We start from the raw sequence: 20952 nt of genomic DNA, 5'->3' as shown, positions 1-20952 counted from the left end.
CGGTGGACGCTGGCCATGACGTCCCTGGAAGAGGTGTCGCCATGTTGGGAGGGCGCTCTCTGCGCGGAGAGGGACGTGTTCCCGTCGTCGCCCATGTTGGCGTTTTCCTTCTCGGACGCCGAATTTCCAGTCACCGGAGATCCGTGTGCGTTGACTGTTTGGCGACTTAGAAAGAAGTCTAGGGTGGTAGACACACTCGCCTATGAGCCAGAAGACCCAGGTTCGAATCCCACTTACTACCATTGTTTAGTGTGCAAGGCACTTAACCCAAAGTTGCTCCGGGGGGTACTGTCCCTGTAAATACTGATTGTAAGTCGATCTGGATAAGGGAGTCTGATAAATGCTGTAAATGTCAGTCTTTATTATCGCAGTGAGCAAAAAAACCCAGTGCTTCTCAAGCTCAAATTAGCCGAGGCACAAACCTTTTGTGAAATAAGGAGATCCACACATGGCCATAGAAGAAAAGGTTGTCCATGAAGTGTGGAGTTCTTCTTCAATTCTACAGGAACGATCAGCTTCATAGGTTTTCTTCATTTGATGTGCAATCTGCTCGTTTTGACACTAAAACACACCTCCCAGACTCTCATGGCTGCTGCAAAACTTTCACCGTGAAGAATCATGAATCATGAACACCCCTTTTTATTCAGTTTCAAAACACTTTCATTCAGTACTTGATAAAACATAAAAAGTGTTTTCACTTATCTGCAATTTTTTTTTAAACATGGAAAGGGATCATTTAGAACAATTTGAATTCAAGTTGCTTTTGCTTTCTATGCATCAACATTACATTTATCCCAAGTCACAGTTTCCCTCACTCCTCCTCCAGTACAACCAGTGAACCTCGGTTTTATCCAGACATCAGTACAAAAAGTCCTGTAAGGGGTTCCGTACCTTGGTTCCCATTTCACCTCTCCAATGCACAACCGATTGGTCTTCATCTCAGCACATAGAGTCTCAGAACTGAGAGTCGACCAGAGGATTGAAATAAATCCTCCACATTGAGACATTAGATTAATCGGGCTGGTCAAAAGCTTTTTTTTTTTTGAACATATGTTAATACTTTTTTCCTGAACAATATTGGTTTTCAGATTGACAAAGGTCTGTGGATGCAGAATGAAACATACATTAAAGAAAGTCCAGTTTCCATGACTCAACTTTCAGACAATATTGGTTTTGTTTGAGATTTTATGGCCATGTCTTCAAAACAGATGAACATGTTTTACAATAAAAAAATGAAATGGCAACATCCATAAATAATCAGTTATCCCTTGCTATCCCCTTATGCACTGGCTCTGGTCTGTGTAGTTCTGAAACCAATCAGCATAGGCTTGGCAAAGCGTCCTTTCACAGTCTCGTACGTGTACATATCAGTAGCTGTATTACAGGTAAGCGTTGTTTAAAGTAATCAATATATTCTTACATACAGCAATTAAACCACTACATGACCCCACCAATAAAAAAATGGTAGAGTTGCATTAAAAATTAGTTATCTTTGTACATCTAAGGTGCCTAAATGTTATAATTTAACATTGCTCGAGTAAGTGATTGTAGCTTTTGTGACGTTTTTTAGTCATTGCACAATCAGAGAAAAAAAAAAAAAAAACAGCCACACAAAAAAAATTGAAGAGTTCAGCTCTGAACTGGCTGCTTGTTTTTCATACAAAGTTCACCAAAGGCATAGAGTCTTCTGTTCGTCACAAGCTGGCCTTGTGTTTTTCTGATCTGCTTCCCTCTCACCAACTCTGGAAGCTGGGGCTGACTATGAGCGTACAGTACAATTAGTCTTATGGGAGACTACGGTCACACATTGATGATGAAGTCCTCGTCTTCCTCCTTAACATCCTCTGGTATTCCTTCCAACATTTCAGACACCTGCCTGCCATCCTCGTCTATCCCACCACTGGGTGGCCCAATAATGTAGCGGTAATCCCCACCAATGGCCCGGGCTGCCCCCGAGGCGATCATCAGCCAGTCTTTTTCGTCCTCCTCCATGCCCACGCACTGCCAGGGCACCCCCCACGACGGCTCCTCGGGGCCGGAGGCCACGGCACCTTGATCTGAATCCTCTGCATTCAGGTTGACATAGAGCAGCGGTTCTTTATTTGGTGCTGGAGAAAGGCTGGCTTGTATTCCTTCCAGCTGCTCGATCAGCCTTTGGAAAGTAGGCCGGCACTTGGGCACTGGACTCCAGCAGCTATGTATGATCTCATAACTGAAAGGGTAGTAGAGGGGAGAAAAATACACTATACATTAGGAAAGAATAAAGAATGCCTTTATTATGAACCTCTTTACCATCGAAGATAAACTCACATATCATCTCTGCAGTCAGGTGGCTGTTTAAGCCTCTCACCCCTGATGAGGTATTCGTAGATTTCAGAGTTCTCCACTCCCGGATAGGGGGTCTGCCCACGGGCCATGATCTCCCACATGGTCACTCCAAAAGACCACTATGGGTGGATTAACAAGGGAAAGTTTTTACAATTACGAATGTACAGTCCATCTTACATTTAAGCAAAAAGAATTTTGTAACCGGCATGATTTTTGAAATGTGACAAATTGCAATGGTGTTACTATGGTCAAATGCTGAAATACTTGATATTGTCTGATGCACTCTAAATAATCTGTTGGATAGTAGTGTGTTTGTGTGCATTTTACCACATCGCTTTGAGTAGTGTAAACGTTGTCAGCCAGACTCTCCAGCGCGATCCACTTCACTGGTAGTTTGGATACGGAGCCTTGTCGGTAGTAGTCGCCACTGTAAATTTTTTTGGACAGGCCAAAGTCTGCCACACACACAGTCATATTTTCATTTAGCCTAGGAGCAAAAGACAGAGAGAGAGAGAGAGAGATATAAAAAGTGTGAAATATCAAATGCAAAACATGAAAATGAAGCGCAGTATTGACTGGACCAGGATTAGACTGAATTACATGCAGTTGCGTGCAGCCAGGTCCCTGTGGATGATGTTTTTGCTGCTAAGATACTCCATCCCCTGAGCAATGTCCAGCATAAACTGCACCAGTGTTTGAAGTGACAGCATCTGTAGGAGGGAGAACAATCCGGTCATCTTCTGTAAGTGGATTAATGGGGTCGAATATGAGCTGAGGGTTTCTGGTTTGCTGTGCACTCACAAAGGGCTCGTCCCCCAAGCGAGACATGAGCAAGAAGGTATGCAAGTCGCCGTGCTTCATGAATGGCAGGATCACCATGGGGATGGGTAGACGCTGCTGCGGCCGCCTGTGTAAACTCACCCCTGAGGATGAAATCCAAACAAATGAACAAATGAAATCGACTTTTAGATTTATGACTTGTATAGTGTAAATCCTGGCCAATTTCGTGTACCGACCAATGAGCTGAATGACGTTGGGATGATGGAAGTCCTTCATGTAGGCAGCCTCTTTCAGGCACTGCTCAATGTCACTTGAAGAGGTGATGTCAGCTGTGCGTCAAAATCACACCAAATAACTAATGAGTAGGACCTTTAAAACCACACAGCATCAATGTAGAGCAATACACTCACTCTTCAAGACTTTTACTGCCACTTTCTGCACAGAGCTGTCCTCAATCTTCAGGAAGGCCTCCCTCACTGAGCCAAATTCCCCTATAAAAGGTTTGCAGAGAAAGCTAGTTATATGTAATCAGAGATTAAACTAGTTCAAGTTTTTTTGTTATGTGCAGAGTGCAATGTACCAAGCATAATGAAATTCTTACTTGGGTACCATCTCTACACACGGGACATATATGACTTCAAACAGACCATAGAAGACAACCATAAATAAATATCTAAGTAAGTAAAGTTGAGTAACAATCATCTTAAGAGCAAAAGGCTGATATATGCAGAATAAATGATATGACATTTAAGAAAAACATATCAGTAGCCTACCTAAACCAGATATCCAGCAGTCAGATATTACAATCACTGGATGGCAATAATTTCCCTTACACATTCATGGTCTGAGAGGGCTTTTTTTATCACTACACTATATTAGCAATCATTACTGAAAACATGGGCTGCGGTGAAGCAGTTATTATTCAATGCTGACCTTTGCCAAGCATATGGCCGAGTGTTAGAAGCCTCTCTGGGATCAGCACATCCTGAAGCTTGGTCTTCAAGTCATCGTTGATGCCCAGACTGTCCACTAGAGGGAGAAACATGTAAAGGAACATTTAAAAGTCAAACTTTCAGAATATCTAAATGTAAAGCGGACATGCTTCACGTACAGGTAGACTCTGTAGGGTCTTGGCCTTGTCTGTTGAAGGACCTGGCAGCTGTGAACGAAACTGAGCTCTCATCCCCTGGAGGTTTGAATGCTGAACTGAAAAGATGCCAAATTTGGACTCATTAAACATACATGTTATGAACGTTACAGACATTTGGCTAGAAAAGTGGATTTACCCAAACTGCGTTTCCTTGTTTCTCCGATGCACAAGAACTGTCAGGAGAAGACCCAACATGGTGGCCACCAGCAGGCCCAGCAGCAGGCCCACCCACATATGCCCTCTCTGAGTGGATCTGTGTAGAACTGCACAAAGCGATTTACAATTTCACACAACTCTAGTTCCACAGTAAAACTGGGTGACCTGCCACCATTTTAATGCTCTGTTTTCTCCTCAAGCCTTTCAGCCAAATGGATTAGTTTAAAAAGTGATTTGTTTGATTTCAGTCCAGCACAATAGCTTACTGCCAATTCAACCATTCATGAACATTCCTCAATGTTCAGTTTCCTTTCAGATTTAGGGCTGAATTTATCTGAGCTTCTTATGGCAAGTGGCAGAAAAGTACCTAGATTGAACAAATTTCCATATCTATGTGGGAATAGAGTCAAACATTTCGGACACTTGAAATCTCTCCACAAAACATATTAAAGAGGCACATCATGCTACTAGAAGCCACTGATTCCTGGATGTCTTTGAATATTGTAGCCCTATTTTCCATGTGGTTTAATAGACGTAGCAATAGAAGAACATCAAGCATATCTTCAGGTTTTACAGAAATAACCAGATACAATCAATTAAAGAACGGATTGATAATTATCTACTATATGCCATAAATGTAAATCAGTTTTCAATCAGTTTTCAAATAAAATGAATTTTAGATTTGCTTGTAATACTACTTGTTCATAGTGCTATCAGCAGAAATAAAAATTTTAAGAAATCTCTGTTATGAACCACATCAAATACAAAATAAAAATTGCACATATTGAGATTATCAGCAGTTTAATTCAAGCTACAGAGAAATCCAACATGCATGTATTTTGTAGTCAGTGTTCATAATCATCTGGCATACCTGAGGCTGGCATCACGAGCACAGGCTGGCTCCATGGTCCACACCCAACAACTGTACATGCTGACACCTGGAAAGTTGCATTGAAAAAGCGTCCGCCACCAGACAGGCGAGCCACGTTCTCTTTAAAGAGAAGTTCGTCCTGCACAGAGGAGACAGAAGATGGTAGTGGTAGTAGGGTGGTAGTAGCCTAGTGGGTAACACACTTGCCTATGAACCAGAAGACCCAGGTTCAAATCCCACTTATTACCATTGTGTCCCTGAGGCGTGGACACTTAACCCTAAGTTACTCCAGGGGGGACTGTCCCTGTAACTACTGATTGTAAGTCACTCTGGATAAGGATAAATGCCGTAAATGTAAATGAGGCATTAGCACTGTTGATGATGAGAATTGTCAGTTATTCTTAATACGAAATTTAGAACATTTGATTAACTACAGATCCAGAAACCACACAATCACTCATTTTCATCCAAATTAAAAATGATCTGATACTAATTTAATTAAAAAAAAAAAAAGTACTGTGTCAATACCTGACTCACTCCTCCCTGGTCCCATTGTATTTTGTAGGCCTGCAGTCGTCCCCTGAGCTCCTCCTCCTTCAGGGTTGCCCAGCTCAAGGACAGCTGTTGTTCAGTGAGATCAAAGGTCAGGTTCTTGGGGGCAACCAATGGCACTGTGCACCATAAATGAAAAAGAAAAAGAAATTATCCTATCGCTTCTACTTTTACAATTACAAAAATAATTTTACAAAAAAATCATTTGTTTATTTTTTTCTACATTTTCAGTTTTTAAGGTACATGTGTTTCCTGTGCAACAGTTCAAAAGCAAATTGTTAAAATTTAAATAAAGTCTGGATGTTCCAAAGGTCAATAAGTAGTTTCTTTAAATAAATAACTAAAATTATTGGCCAAAATAATTTTTTTCCCCCAAAAATTTAACAGCCTGAATTCATTGACTCAATCAATGTATTTGGACTGAAACCTGGACCCTAGAACCCCATGAAATGATTTTCCCTAAGAAATCCACAAAATCTGCATGCACTAACCTACAACACCATCTGATGGCAGCACCAGGACACGCGCTTTCGAGCCAGCCACACATTGAAATGGATTGGGGCCATGCACAATGGAGCATTGTACCAACGGGGCTGGAATCCACTGGACTCGAGCCAGTCCAGCCAGTTTACTAACATGCAAACAGGGTCAACAGCAGAACCCCCAACGACACTCCCCTAAGCAGCCCCGCTCTCAGTCCCCTGCACCCCCTCACATGGGTGGCTTCCAGAGGAGGGGAAACATGGGTTGGCCTTTCCAACAGCTTGGCCTGTTTGTTTTCTTGAGCATAGCCAACAACCACAGGGTATCAGGCAGGGCAGGAAAGAGATGGCAGTGTGTTCTAACCTCAGATTGATAAGAGTTTGAACAAGTGCTAATGCCAAATACTATCCTTTTTACATAAAGATGGAGTCTTTATATCTTCAGATATCTGGGTGAATTGAAAAATGAAAGTGAAAGTGATTGTCATTGTAAAACACAGCAGCACAGCACACGGTGCCACAACGAAATGTGTTCTCTGCTTTTAACCCATCACCCTTCGTGAGCAGTGGGCAGCCATGACAGGCACCCGGGGAGCAGTGTGTGGGGACGGTGCTTTGCTCAGTGGCACCTCACTGGTACCTTGGTGGATCGGGATTCAAACTGGCAAACTTCTGATTACGGGCCGCTTCCTTCACCACTAATCACTACTTTCAGTAAAGTGCTGATTCACGAATTAGGTCAAAAGGAACAGCACTCCCTGATCGCAAACAGGACATACAGCCTTACGTCAGCATGAGTGACAGAATTGCTTTTTAAAATGATGACAAAACCATGTCATCCCCATCATTTAGACTGACCATCATTCAGTTAAAAACCAGAAGCAACTGAATCTCAATACATGTTTACCTGATTCTGGAGTCTGAAAGCCCACCCAAGGTGAGAAGGGTGACGACCCCACCTCATTGTCACACTGGACTCTGACGCTGTAATTAGAGTAGCAGTCGAGACCGCCAATGACCTTCTGGTACGGAGGCACCATTTCACGCCAGACAGGAAGCTGCACCTTCCTCCCGGATTTCTTTGTCATCTGCAAAGGGTTAGAAAGAGAACAAAAGAGCATATGTTACTATTCAAGTAAGCAATGGCCTTCATGTGGGAATATCTAACTGTGGGAGTCTGGAGTTGAAGAAGCTCAGTCCATAAAAAATAAAAAATGTCGCTACGACTCAGAAGGGTTTATCACACCACATCCCATTACAACAGAGTGAATAAAAAAAATTGTATTCATAATTGGGGGTCCTAGTGAACCAGAATGGATCACTTCATTGATTTTAACATGAAAGCACGTTGTAAGTCGCTCTGGATAAGGGCGTCTGCCAAATGCCTTAAATGTAAATGTAAATAGCCAAAGGTAAATCACAACAATTATGTAAATTGCACTAAACACACCTACCTGGATAGTGCAGGTATTTAGGTCTGAGTGACCATTGAATCCAGGCACCCAAACCAAGGTGATGTTACTCTCAAGAACCTGGAGCACCTGCACATCCTGTGGAGCCTCTGGCAGCACTGCAGACACACGTACAGAAAAGGAGCAAACAGAGAGAGAAACCTTTCATTCTTCAGCATTTCATTCATCTGAACACCCACAGAAGAGAAATCCACACTCACCTTTAATGTGCACTGTGCCTGTACGGGACACCGACAGGCCTCGGGCATTCTTCGCTTCGCAGTAAAACTTCACACTTTCATTAACACCTGGAAGAGACCCACTGTATCACTATAAAGCTTAAATTATAGAGTTATAGTCTATCTACAGGTACGGTTGCCAGGTTGGAGTTTCTGTCGCACTGACCATTAATTCTGACCCACAGTCTAAGAGCCAACATATGGAAAAATTATGTAACCGTTTGTAAGACTAGTAGCAGTGCAAAATGTGACATAAGAAGAGAAAAAAATAAGCATAAACTGAAGAGTAAGAAAAATAATGAGGCTACAGTGTGCACTTGGTGCAGCACTACTTCATATAAGCACTAATTCAGACTTTCTGTTAGTCTGAGGCACAAAGAAAGGTTATAGATGGTTAACTTGAAAACTTGACCAGATATCTCTGCATCTCAACACAATACAAAAGCTTATTATTCAAAATCATGTTAATATTGGAACACACATGTGAATACACCTTTTAAAAATAGCAGCGCCTCCATTGTAAAAAAGATAAAAAGATTTCACAAGATAAACAACTGAATGTTATCAAAACGGAAAATATCACACATATTATATTCACACTTTTTATAATCCCATCCTTGCCCTGGTTGTCAGAGGCGACATGATTAGCACTTTAGCTCAAGCCAAATAGATGTCAATCTAGTTACAAAGCATGAGTGTCAACAGCTTATCCTGGCAGCCGACTACAGCAATAACATTTACAGTACAGGCCAAAAGTTTAGACACACCTTCTCATTCAATGTGTTTTCTTTATTTTCATGACCATTTACATTGGTAGATTCTCACTGAAGGCATCAAAAATATGAATGAACACATGTGGAGTTATGTACTTAACTAAAAAAATAACTGAAAACACGTTTTATATTCTAGATCCTTCAAAATAGCCTCCCTTTGCTCTGATTACTGCTTTGCACACTCTTGGCATTCTCTCAATGAGCTTCAAGAGGTCGTCACCTGAAATGGTTTTCCAACAGTCTTGAAGGAGTTCCCAGAGGTGTTTAGCACTTGTTGGCCCCTTTGCCTTCACTCTGCGGTCCAGCTCACCCCAAACCATCTTGATTGGGTTCAGGTCCGGTGACTGTGGAGGCCAGGTCTCCACTTTTTGTTAAGTACATAACTCCACATGTGTTCATTCATAGTTTTGATGCCTTCAGTGAGAATCTACCAATGTAAATGATCATGAAATAAAGAAAACACACTGAATGAGAAGGTGTGTCCAAACTTTTCATCTGCACTGTACATTTATTCAATTAGCCAACATCGCAACATCCACTCACTAAAGACTGGTTCGATGTGGTTGCCCATCAATAGAAGCAGGATCAGATAGATGCAAGTTCAGACCATGCATTAAAATTTGGGTGATTTAGTCACAAATTGCCTCTCCAAAAATATGTCCGTAAAAACTGGCCATTAGAGTATCTCCACATGTGCTTGGAAGGACAGGAATTCATTTCTCCAGGACATGCATAGGCATGCACTGTTAGTTAAGGGGGTTTTGCACAGAAAATTGTTTTCAGGTAATAAAAAAGGATTGTTATCATTAAAGTCCTAGAAAATAAAAGGTGTGGCACACTAATTATCACTAATGTGGTTTCTGCAGTCAGGTCAAGTTTTCCCACCTGTCTCAAATTCCACAAAGAAAAAAAAATGGATGATCTTAATTTAGTTGCCTGAAAGAAGGCATAAAATGAGGCGAGACAACCTGTGGTGGTTCAGAGTCCCAGTTCCTTCCTTATTCCTTTTATTGGTATTGGTTTATTTTAGTTCTCTACATGGAGTTTATTGAAGGCCTATGCATCGTCACTCGCAGCACGCAGGTCCGGTTAATGCAAGTGAAACAACACATTATATGGAAATGGGAAGTGTGTCTTATTGCTCCTCAGCCATATTGATCCCCTCTGATCCAGCCAATTAGACATGTGTGTATTGCAGTTGTACTGCAATACACACAGCTAACACCCCAAATATATATATTTTAATTAATGAAAGGTGACCAATGCGACACCAGTGTTTAGTTAAAATGCTATTTACCATCTTATTTGCATAGCTGTTGTTGAACGGTCCCTGACAAATATAAGCAAAAATATGTAGGCTTGGTGCTCGGTGCCACCCTGCAGTGACCTTTGACCAAGTTCAGTTGTCCGCACGGCTTCTGATGAGATCCTCAAGGTGCGGCTATTATGTCATTCTGTAATTCATTAACATGACCCTGAATGAAGGTGTACTAAGTAGGTTTACTGAATAATATGCCAATGTTGAAGCATCAGACATCATGTTTGCTCTTTCTATTTTCTCCATGCATTTTACCGTCAATGTAGGATGAGTACATTTACACATTAAAGATAAAAACAGGGTTATTGACAGCATGATACACAACCCCATCATACCACAGCAGTCACCTCTTCAGGTCACAAAAAAGGAGCATCATCAGTACATTAGTCACCATGAGGAAGCGTTGGGCTTACCAGAAACACGGAGTACTGAAGGAGAGGGCTGGGCATTGCCCTTCTGTTGCCCCCCAACCCACCACAGCACCTCCACTGGCTCTGGGGGTCCCACAGCTGCACACGTGAGGTTGAAGGGCAGAGCAGGGAACGTGGCCACATCCTGTGGCTCCAGCACAAAATGGGGAACGCCTTTGAAAAAAGAAGAGCTAAGACTGGGGGTATGCAGATACACGGACCAAAGCCAGTAGAATGGTGTTTATACATTTGAATGTGTTTCACTTCATTCGATAAGATTCGATACCTTCTACAGTAATCCAGGCGGGCTCAGACGAAATGGACATGCCGTGAAACTCGACCTCGCACCAGTACTTCCCAGCATCCTGCTGCTGTACTGACTTCATGCTGAAAGAGGACGAGGGGCAAGACTTAAACCCTAATCAGGACACATATGGCGCCCTGTCCATTTGACAGATTGACAGACAGACAGAATGACAAATGGCTGTTTATATAAAACAAATACAGTAGATTACTAGGGTGCAAGTTGAGTCCCCTTGGCACAGACCTCCCTAATGAAAGGATGGGCTCCTTTCTATCAAAAATCTCCCCTCCAATAGAGCTGGTGGTGGCACTGAAGTGTGTGAATAACTGGGTAAAAAGATCACATTACCATAATGTGCACCTACCCTCAGCCCACTCCCCATGACGCCCCTAGGCAGACGACATGTGACGTGTGGCAGGGCTGAGTGCAGACATTTGAACGTTAAAAAAATGGTTTTATTTCAATTGTTTGGCCACGATGACAGAGTTCACTAATGCCGCGAGTTACAGGCAGTCCCCTGAGCCGTGCATTACTCACAGGCGGATGACAGCATTCCACCACGGTCATTATTACCCCGTCTAAATAGGGTGCACTGGTAAAGCGGGCAGCCTAATGCTGATTAAATGATCCCTAGCTCTGGCCCACTTCAAAGTCCCTCTTCCGCCTCCGTGCTGAATGTGAATCAGCTCCCAACATTCACCCAGTCCGATTTCTTTTATTTACAACACACACCATTTCTTCATGACACCAAGAATGCTACCGGTCTGAGGAGTTGAAATGCTACCTGACATTTAGGGGACAAAATCTCATGATCACTCTACAGACACAAACATATAAAAATTAATGGAGGTAGGTACACCTGTGAGAAGCATGAATCCATCAAAATAAAATGAAATTGTCTTAAACGTGTTAAAAAGAGCTAAAGCACTTGTGACAATGTCAGTTATTGAGGATCATAATCAGAAACTGGATATTTGTGCTGCAACCATACTCATAATACACCACAAGGGGTGACAGTAGTCCAGAGGGAAACAGGGCAGTGGGTGCACCGTTCCCACACACTGCTCCCCGAGCGCCTGTCATGGCTGCCCACTGCTCACCAAGGGTGATGGTTAAATGCAGAGGACACATTTCGTTGTGTCACAGTGTGCTGTGCTGCAGTGTTTCACAATGACAATCACTTCACTTTCACCTACGATCCGGACAACTACAGTGTCACAGGTTCAAACCCCACTTACTACCATTGTGTCCCTGAGCAAGACACTTAACCCCGAGTGTCTCCAGGGGGACGGTCCCTGTAACTACTGATTGTAAGATGCTCTGGATAAGGGCATCTGATGAATGCTCTATATGTAACATATTTTAAAAATAGATAAAATAGTAAAATGCAGTGGTACAATGAAATGATGTGGTTGTCTGGACCAATCAGAGGAGTCATTTCACCACATGGTCCACTCACACTGGAATGATTTTAATAACATTGCGAAGAGCCCTGCCGGCCACAGCTCATTACCTATGGAAGGTCTCCCAGTGCTGCGCCTCTAGCGTGATGTACATCTGGTCCGTGCTGTAGAGCTTCTCGCCATCCTTCATCCAGGCTATCTCCGGTTCGCTCAGGCCCTCAACAGCACAGCCCAGGCGGGCCGAGTTCCCCTGGGTCACAGTCAGGTTGGCAGGGCTCTTGGTGAACCGTATACCTGGGGAGGGGGGACCATAAACGCTCAGGCTGGACATTCCTTGGTCAAGGAATGCGTTAATGGTGACAACATTCCACAAGCAACATAATTGAGGGCTACAGAACATATAAAAACTTGTGGAAAACGGCGAGAAACTGTTCCTGGAGTTTTAAAGCGTCCCTTCTGTACTGGCATCTCTGTGTTTGTTGGCCACGGTGCTGTTTCGCTGGAAAGCGCAGACGTCATGCGTCCGTGAAAGCTTTGCTCTGTGATTTCAAACCCCAGCTGCATCGGGGCTCAATGGCCATATTCTTCCCACAGCGGCGACCCCGAGAGAGCCATTTCTGTACACCGTGCATGTAGTTCATTTCAGGAGGGGCACCTTCACCTCCTGCAGGTTTTACCCGCCTGTCCTGTGCAGGACAGCTGAGTGGTGATGGTGGCAGTTTGAAGGCAGACTTTGTTTATTAACTTATATACAGTACAGGCCAAAAGTTTGGACACACCTTCTCATTCAGTGTGTTTTCTTTATTTTCATGACCATTTACATTGGTAGATTCTCACTGAAGGCATCAAAACTATGAATGAACACATGTGGAGTTATGTACTTAACAAAAAGTGGAGACCTGACCTCCACAGTCACCGGACCTGAACCCAGTCGAGATGGTTTGGGGTGAGCTGGACCACAGAGTGAAGGCAAAGTGAAGGCAAACACCTCTGGGAACTCCTTCAAGACTGTTGGAAAACCATTTCAGGTGACGACCTCTTGAAGCTCATCGAGAGAATGCCAAGAGTGTGCAAAGCAGTAATCAGAGCAAAGGGCGGCTATTTTGAAGAAACTAGAATATAAAACATGTTTTCAGTTATTTCACCTTTTTTTTGTTAAGTACAAAACTCCACATGTGCTCATTCATAGTTCTGATGCCTTCGGTGAGAATCATCCAACGTAAATGGTCATAAAAATAAAGAAAACACATTGAATGAGAAGGCGTGTCCAAACTTTTGGCCTGTTCTTTATATATACAAAAACTTCCAATAAATACAGATTTAAAAATATAAATAATAAAATGTTCTCCCTTCTCCATCTCATCGCTCTCCATACTAATAACTTGGACCAGCCATTATAGGCCTGGACCAAACCATTTAATCATCGTAACATTCAAACAGTTTGTGATAAATAAATTTGTGATAATCAATTAATAAACTACTAAACATTTAAAAAAAACAAACAACTAATAACTAATTATGCACCGTTACTACTCCTCGGACCCAACACCATTGGGTTACCCTAACCGGCTGTTCACAGTGCTGGAAGTACCGCCCAGAAGACCCAGGTTCGAATCCCACTTACTACCCTGGTGTAGGACGTGTCTCCCGCGGGACTGTCCCCGTCCCTACTGGTCGCGAGTCGCTCTGATAAACAACCTAAATGTACAACGGGTCGATTCGTCCGGTTTGTACCGTAAAATCCCCAGTTCCCATGCGGGTCCAGGGGCAGCCCGGCCAATCAGAGCGACGACGAAATGTACGCAGGTACGTCGACTTCGGACCCTCGTTTTAAAAACGGAAAGAAATGTCTCCGTCCGCCTCGAAGTTTGAAAGCCCGAGTCGCCCGTAGCTGCAAATAAAAGCGGCGAGCGGGGACGTTTAAGGACGAAAAACGTGCCGGTCGGCGTCGCAAAACTTTTTTTTTTTTTTGGCGATAATAACTCACCGTGAAATCCGGCGACGGCGCGGAGCAGAAGCAGTCCGAGCCACGGCGAGACTTTCCTCCCGCTTCCCATCGTGAATTGTTACTTAAAAAGAACCGACGCGACGCGACCGCGACTTTCCTGCGCGTCCCATTTCGACGCGGCTTTCCGCGGCTCGGACAAAAACGACAGTCGGCGGGGCGGAGAGAGAGAGAAACGAGAGAGATTCGTCCAAATTCCGCAAACACGATCAGCGGCGGTCCAGCGGGACATCTGGCATTCTGTCCCCGTCGTGCGGGGACTCCCGTCGTGCCGGAAAGCGAGATGTTTTCCCCGGCGGCGCGGGATCGGGGCTGCTGGTGGAATGTGTGTGTGTGTGTGTGTGTGTGTGAGCCGCCTAGAGATGCTGTGGAGAATTGGCGGATAGAAACAACACTTCTGTTTTTTTTTTTTTGTTTTTTTTTAATTCCCCTCAGCATCTCGCTTCATCCGAACCTGGTCTCCCACGTGGCTCGTCAGAACTTTACTGTGATGGAGCAGGACGTAAGAAACAATGGAGAAATGGTGCGTGGTATCTGCGTGGTTTCTTTTATTTTATTTTATTTTGCGTGGTGCGTGAACACTCGGCATTGCCAAAATAAGCTCCATTAATTAAAAATCCGCAATACCGACATGCGTATGATGGCAACAGCTCAACATCAAACAAAAAGAAACAGAATGTGTGCATGCATAAACTACATTTATGGACAGTGATCCACAAGCCTGAATTTTACAGCTTGCTGGATATTTTAAGACAGAGGTCATGATTGTAGGAGCGTTCCTATTGGTCAGTCATGACCTTTGACTTAAAGCGTCCAGCTAAACTGTCATGTGGAGTGACCATCCCCCCAATATAAAATGTTAAAATATTTGTTAACATAGACAATTAAATATTTTTATGACACTGGACGTAACCATTCAATCGATCTTACCCCGTAAAATATATTCCAGGAGCAACATTCAAACATTTCTACCATACTTCACTGTTCAGAAGCATTCAAGTAAAACCCACATGCAGAAATGTTCAGGTTCAGAATGCAGGACGTGCTCCCATTGTGCTTCAACCAGCCGGATTTACTTCATAGTTTTTCCCAAGAAAGAAAGCGCCGGGAATGTTCTCTGGTTTCTGAGCCTGCGCCTTTCCACTCCTACTAATGGCAGAGCAACCAACATGGCAAGGTGAACTGCTGTGCGTGAGTTTTACGGTTCTGAGCAGAATCCATTCCCACAGACGAGCGACGAATGCATAAATAATACAATTACAATCAGTCAAGTCTTTAAATATCCATATCTCGTCATATCATATTAGTGTGTTATTCTAACCATAAATAAAGCGAGAAATTAATCCCAGTGCATGTAATAATGTTGGTTTTACACCGAGAACAGTAAAGTCCGAGAATAGCCAGGTTTCCGTCCTGCTGTTGAGGTTGCGCAGTGTTATTTTTCGGTTTCATTAGCTCCGTTCGCAGCCTACATCAAGCTGCCTCTAGCGAGGATTTTTACGTTTGCTTTAGCTAATCTACAAACTTCACAAGGGTGGCCGGGCAGCACTTTATAACTAGGCCCAGGTTATGAGATTAGCTGTGCATGAAAACCCTTGACCGGTGGCCTTTATACTGCATTTTCTACTCTGCAGATCTTGCAGTACATTTATTCGCTGATTATTTGTTGCATTTACCATTTTTACATAACCAATCCATTTCTATGGAAGTTTACTGTATGGCTATGACTAGGAACGATCTGACTCGGTATAATAAAATTATGCAATCTGCTAGTCCATAATAATTACAAAAAAAAAAAAAATTTAAATGGCGCGCCATAAATGTGAAACCAGACGGATGGAAACGTAGCTGCTCTCTCTAGCTGACGTGCAGGAAGCTCCTGCCATCGAGTGGTCGAGCGCTTTAGCAGTCCTTGCTCTATGCGTCTGCTTTGCTCCTTGTTAGCACACCGAAGCTGCGCTGGGAGGCGCAGCAGCCTTGCAGCTGAGTGCGGTTCCGGTGCGGAGAAGGGACCCACGCCGGTTCAGGCAAATTTCTTCTTTGTGGCAGTGAAGCGCTCCATGTACTGTTGGGGGAAACAAAGATCACCTCGGTGTCAACAAAAAACCAGGGGCCTTGCACAGAATTCATCCTAAACCACGTGAGGGGGAAAAAAATGAATATACTTATATCTGTGTTTGTAGGGATAAATAAAAGAAATGATCTACTGGTGTGTGTGTGTGTGTGTGTGTGTATATATATATATATATATATATATATATATATTAATGCAGCCTGTAGGCCACAAGAGGGAGAAGTAAACATCATGTTATTGTATTTTCCTGCTAAATTACTACTACTACTTTGTCAGTACCCAATGTGTTCTGTCCACCACACACGTGGCCCCACGGGCCACATCCCTTGATCACTTTATATAGAGCTCCTATTATGACCACAAACTACAGATCCCATAATGCAGTGTGCACCTTGGTGACTGACTGAGCGGCCGACGCACAACGCTTTGGTGACACTGAAGCATGAAAAGTTTTGTTTGTGTTATCAGTTCTTCATATCGCCGGGCCCTATTATTAGATCTATGTAAAGTTTCGATGGGTTTCGATAAAGTTTCGATTGACACCCCTGGTCTACCATTTGAGTTCTGCACAGTCTCAAAATATCATGTTCCTCTTTGGTTTGATTCACCATTCTGCCACCATATGTGTCCAGCGTGCTTACCTTGTCATATCCCTCGAGGTCGCTCATCTTTTTCACCTCAAAAAGGTTGCCCTCCACAGTGACCAAGGACACCTGGGAGTTGGAAAGGATGGACAGAGGGATGGATGAGAGCTCCAGACAATTCTCCTCCAGCCTCACCACCTTCAGCCTCGGGCATCGTGAGATATCTCCGGACACCGCTGTAATCTGAGCCCCAAAACCAGCATGAAGAGAACAATGAGATCAGCACAGACCTGCGAGGATTTGCATATGTATGCTGACTTAATATTAATACACACCACCCTGCTATGAGAAGGACTGCACGGGTGCAGTGACATTTTCTATTAAAATGAAATCCGATATTTACATTTACGGCATTTATCAGACGCCCTTATCCAGAGCGACTTACAATCAGTAGTTACAGGGACAGTCCCCCCCTGGAGCAACTTAGGGTTAAGTGTCCTGCTCAGGGACACAATGGTAGTAAGTGGGATTTGAACCTGGGTCTTCTGGTTCATAGGCGAGTGTATCAACGCCAGGCATGTTCTACCTCCACTCACCTGGTTCTGATTGAGGTTGATTTCAATGACTTGCAGTTCGGCCACCTCTGCAGGCACAGCCTGAATGTGGTTCTTGGAAAGGTCCAGCAGATCCAGTTGGCGCAGCGAGCCCAGGCCACCGGGGAACTGGCGGAACTGGTTCCCTGAAAGGCAGAGCGTGCGCAGGGCTTTCAGCTGGCCAATCGAGGGCGGCAACGTCTGCAGCTGGTTGCCATTCAGGTATAGGGTCTCCAGCTTCTTCAGTTTGCCAATGTCATTTGGGAGAGAAGCTGTCCATGAAAAAAGGGGGATTAGTGGAAAAATAAACAGGAAAATATTCTGGTGGAATCAGTCCTCGTTCTTCTGCACTTACTGAGTTTGTTAGAGTTGATGGTGAGACTCTTAAGGTGTAAAAAGCTTCCTATGAATGGTGGCAACACTTCTATCTTGTTGTTGGACAGGTCCACGGTCCGCAGGTTCCCACTTAGCCTCTGCAACTCCTCAGGAAACTGCATTAAAAATTAAAGACAAACCTGATCACGCCCATACTATTTTATATATTATTTATTGCAGCTGCACCACTTTGTCTTCTGTGTATCATGTCTGTGCATTATGTTCTGTCTGCGAGAGAGGGGTTTAAGTAAGAATTTCATTGTGCTCTGTACACTGTACTTTGTACATATGACAATAAACTCGCAGCACAGCACACGATGACACAACGAAATGTGTCCTCTGCTTTTAACCATCACCCTTCTTGAGCAGCGGGCAGCCATGACAGGGAGCAGTGTGTGGGGACGGTGCCTCGCTCAGTGGCACCTTGGCGGGTCGGGATTCGAACCGGCAACCTTCTGATTACGGGGCCGCTTCCTTGATAGGGCGACTTATTCGCCCTGTGTCAGCAACCTGGCCGCTGAAATGAAAGGAAATATCGGAATATGTCCATTTACCCACCTCAGGCAAACCCTTTCCAGTCAGCTGAAAGACGCCGGTCTTCTGCGAGGTCTCCAGATGTGCTTTGAGTGCGCTGTTCCCCATTTATCACGCAGTTCAGGAGACAGTGGCACCACGATGATTATGCAGCACAATATTTACCTGATGACGATTGAACGTAGTAACACCAGCTCTAGCACAATCAGATCACATTTATGGCAATCTGGCCCTTCTGAACCGGTAATAAGATGTTAGCAGACACTCAATGAAAATGAACATTAGATAACAGCCAAGCATATTAAAAAAGCTACTTTTTAAACTGGAATCTGAACAAGCATCCAGTTTGATAGCTGCAGAAACACGCATATAAATAAGATCTGTTTAATACACGGGGATTTTAATCCCTCTTCGCCCCGCGGTGAAAATCGACCTCAGAGAGCTAGCAAGCTAGCGGGTCGAAACGTAAACACTGTGACATTTCACTTTCCTCGTATGCAACCGAACGTCTCAAAGGCAGCGCACGGAGGTTATCTGACGATGCAGGCCACTCGGCGAGTTAGAAAGAACACTCTTACTTACTTCTGGCAGCTAGTTCAGCTGGTAAACTAACCACGGGCGTCACTGGGTTAGGCAGCCAACAAGCTAGCTCGAATGCTAGCTGGGAAATTAAGCAAATTGCGGTGACCTCGCCCGATCTCCACTAACCGCGATTGTAACACAACAACAATAAAAAAAGCATCTGAATCAATAACTTTCTAGACAGTCTTAACAGTTCGGCCGTCGGTGGGTATGGGGGGTGTTGGGGATGAGCCGTCGTCCCGCTCCTGGCCGCCAGGCGGCGGTAGCGCCACACGTAAAATTAAAACAAAAAAAAACATAGAAGGAGCGACGGCGGGAGACACGATCAAGGAACAACACCTTCTGTTGGAAAACACTGCGCATGTAAACGTGTAATGTCTTTTATATATATTTTTTTATATTTGGCCACATCGCTTCTTTAGATAGTTCAGTTCCATTGTTTCGGATTTCAGATCGCGGCCGACGTCGCCACCGCCTCCTCGACATGAACTTGTGGGAGGCCGGTCCCTACGCGGTCACGCCGGCCGCGAAGATCCTGGCCAGGTGTGTCAGCTCCGGCGCCGTGGATCAGGTGAGGTCTGCGTGGAGAAGCCCCATGCCGCATTTTTCTTTTTTTTTTTTTTTCCGCCGCCGCCCCCTCACGGCGCGTCTCACGCCTCCGCAGGAGCACCTCGATTCTCTGCCGAGAGACTCCCGAGTCTTCTCCTCTCGCCTTGACGACGCTGTGACGCTGTCCGGAACCAGGCGTGAGATCCAGCAGGTGCGTAAGCCGACGCGGTGCGTGTAGCTTTGTTCTTCCAGCCGATCTGATCCGTTCGGCCGCTTCCTGTTTGTAGAGCAGCCTGCAGCTGGAGTTGCTGAAGTTGGAGCAGGAGTTTGCGGACGTTACTCACAACCATTATTTGAGTAAGCCTCCTCCTTTGGAAAAAAAACAGCTAAATTGTCCATATTAAACTCTGAAACCAACACGTCATTTGAACAGGCCAGAGGTTTGAAGCATTGCAGAAGTTCTGTTCCCATCTTCAAGACGTCCTGCGCGAACAGGCCAGACTGAAACAGAGACTGATGAAGCCTCTCTGTCAGCAGAACCTGCCCATACAGGCTGACCTGCACAGGTAGTCTATTAGTTTAATAACTTGGATGACCTCTGAACTCTCAGGGACTGTGCCGAAAGAGCATGACCCAACCTGAGTAAGAGCGTTCGTTCGCTCTTCTTTTTAGGTATGTGGTGGAGCTCACGGGCATGGCTGTAGAGTTCATCGGGAACTTGGAAGATAAGATGAAGACTGTGCAGTTAATTCCAAACACGGGGGAATCCATGAATAATCTGGTAATGCACTGTTTATAATTAACATCTAAATTATATTGTAAAACTGTAATTTTAGGGGTAATATGATAATGAAAGTTGCCATGTGGTCTTATGAAGTTATCCCACTGCTTGATCACCCTCTTTGCACTAGAACACAGCTACGACGCAGCTTCTGGTCCAAGTGATGGAAGTTGAAAAACTCTCCAAGCAAATTCTTCAGTGGCGAGACAAACAGCAGGCCATGAATTCAGATGGCTGTACCTGAAAGCAAGCAGTATGATTTTTTAATAATTGAATTCTGACAATATGTTTCTCTCCCAGCAAGCAAATAAAAACTTTCTTTGCACACAATGGGCCCCCAATACTCAATGCTGTTATTTAGGCACAGCTGTGTTTGAGGATGGGCAGGTTCCCAAGAAATAAGACGTGTGTTCTATGAATCTGTGAATGGAGTCATTCACAAAATCACAAAGGTTGTGGACTGTTTGTTTAATTTAATCTTTGTACCCAAGTGCTGGGTGTGCAGTGATCAAGGTCATGTGGACTCAGATTCTGTCTGATACAAAGGCTAGAAACATGAATGAAACCCCAAATGTTTTGCTCTTAAACTTGTGTTTGTTTGTTGAGGTGAACTTTTAAATGCTTGTCACAATTACACAGGGCAACAATTTCATATTTT

The 20952-nt window shown here is 44.1% G+C and overlaps 3 protein-coding genes across 6 annotated transcripts; 1 reads left to right on the top strand and 2 right to left on the bottom strand.

Moving 5' to 3' along the window:
- Window positions 1-511: 511 nt before the first annotated feature.
- On the bottom strand, window positions 512-14541 carry LOC114789777 (tyrosine-protein kinase receptor TYRO3-like). Of its 2 annotated transcripts, none has more exons than XM_028979153.1 (19): window positions 14205-14541; window positions 12328-12511; window positions 10797-10897; window positions 10514-10684; window positions 7992-8078; window positions 7774-7889; window positions 7227-7407; window positions 5814-5956; window positions 5286-5424; window positions 4395-4521; window positions 4220-4314; window positions 4042-4137; window positions 3519-3599; window positions 3345-3437; window positions 3130-3251; window positions 2929-3038; window positions 2656-2815; window positions 2311-2447; window positions 512-2212 (listed from the first exon to the last, which is right to left on the bottom strand). In XM_028979153.1, the coding sequence occupies exons 1-19, from the start codon at window positions 14272-14274 to the stop codon at window positions 1801-1803; spliced, it is 2625 nt and encodes an 874-aa protein (XP_028834986.1). In that variant the 5' UTR covers window positions 14275-14541; the 3' UTR covers window positions 512-1800. The 2 variants fall into 2 exon arrangements, with proteins under 2 accessions (XP_028834986.1, XP_028834993.1); XM_028979160.1 differs by lacking the exon at window positions 14205-14541 and adding an exon at window positions 13952-14040.
- Window positions 14542-14746: 205 nt separating this feature from the next.
- On the bottom strand, window positions 14747-19212 carry LOC114794717 (leucine-rich repeat-containing protein 57-like). 2 transcript variants are annotated; one of them, XM_028987464.1, is made up of 6 exons: window positions 18965-19212; window positions 18407-18578; window positions 17829-17964; window positions 17477-17745; window positions 16938-17123; window positions 14747-16287 (listed from the first exon to the last, which is right to left on the bottom strand). In XM_028987464.1, the coding sequence occupies exons 2-6, from the start codon at window positions 18488-18490 to the stop codon at window positions 16246-16248; spliced, it is 717 nt and encodes a 238-aa protein (XP_028843297.1). In that variant the 5' UTR covers window positions 18491-18578; window positions 18965-19212; the 3' UTR covers window positions 14747-16245. The 2 variants fall into 2 exon arrangements, with proteins under 2 accessions (XP_028843297.1, XP_028843289.1); XM_028987456.1 differs by having other exon boundaries at window positions 18407-18547.
- A 42-nt stretch (window positions 19213-19254) lies between these two features.
- On the top strand, window positions 19255-20624 carry LOC114788820 (HAUS augmin-like complex subunit 2). 2 transcript variants are annotated; one of them, XM_028977738.1, is made up of 7 exons: window positions 19255-19335; window positions 19417-19535; window positions 19629-19724; window positions 19801-19870; window positions 19947-20079; window positions 20186-20294; window positions 20425-20624. In XM_028977738.1, the coding sequence occupies exons 2-7, from the start codon at window positions 19449-19451 to the stop codon at window positions 20536-20538; spliced, it is 609 nt and encodes a 202-aa protein (XP_028833571.1). In that variant the 5' UTR covers window positions 19255-19335; window positions 19417-19448; the 3' UTR covers window positions 20539-20624. The 2 variants fall into 2 exon arrangements, with proteins under 2 accessions (XP_028833571.1, XP_028833580.1); XM_028977747.1 differs by having other exon boundaries at window positions 19283-19327.
- Window positions 20625-20952: the final 328 nt, after the last annotated feature.

Source organism: Denticeps clupeoides, chromosome 1, assembly GCF_900700375.1.
Source record: "Denticeps clupeoides chromosome 1, fDenClu1.1, whole genome shotgun sequence".
Taxonomy (NCBI): domain Eukaryota; kingdom Metazoa; phylum Chordata; class Actinopteri; order Clupeiformes; family Denticipitidae; genus Denticeps; species Denticeps clupeoides.
This window is presented reverse-complemented; position numbering and strand designations above follow the sequence as displayed.

What these genes read in the sequence shown, in the direction of transcription:
- LOC114788820 (XM_028977738.1), top strand. Translation starts at nt 19,449, where the DNA reads ATGAACTTGTGGGAGGCCGGTCCCTACGCGGTCACGCCGGCCGCGAAG. An exon ending in GCTCCGGCGCCGTGGATCAG is followed by an intron (nt 19,536 to 19,628) that starts GTGAGGTCTGCG and finishes ACGCCTCCGCAG; the next exon opens with GAGCACCTCGATTCTCTGCC. An exon ending in CCAGGCGTGAGATCCAGCAG is followed by an intron (nt 19,725 to 19,800) that starts GTGCGTAAGCCG and finishes TCCTGTTTGTAG; the next exon opens with AGCAGCCTGCAGCTGGAGTT.
- LOC114789777 (XM_028979153.1), bottom strand. Translation starts at nt 14,274, where the DNA reads ATGGGAAGCGGGAGGAAAGTCTCGCCGTGGCTCGGACTGCTTCTGCTC. An exon ending in CACTGGGAGACCTTCCATAG is followed by an intron (nt 10,898 to 12,327) that starts GTAATGAGCTGT and finishes GTCCTCTTTCAG; the next exon opens with CATGAAGTCAGTACAGCAGC. An exon ending in TTCAGTACTCCGTGTTTCTG is followed by an intron (nt 8,079 to 10,513) that starts GTAAGCCCAACG and finishes GGTCTCTTCCAG; the next exon opens with GTGTTAATGAAAGTGTGAAG.
- LOC114794717 (XM_028987464.1), bottom strand. Translation starts at nt 18,490, where the DNA reads ATGGGGAACAGCGCACTCAAAGCACATCTGGAGACCTCGCAGAAGACC. An exon ending in TCAACCTCAATCAGAACCAG is followed by an intron (nt 17,124 to 17,476) that starts GTGAGTGGAGGT and finishes TTTGGGGCTCAG; the next exon opens with ATTACAGCGGTGTCCGGAGA. An exon ending in ACCTCGAGGGATATGACAAG is followed by an intron (nt 16,288 to 16,937) that starts GTAAGCACGCTG and finishes TTCCCCCAACAG; the next exon opens with TACATGGAGCGCTTCACTGC.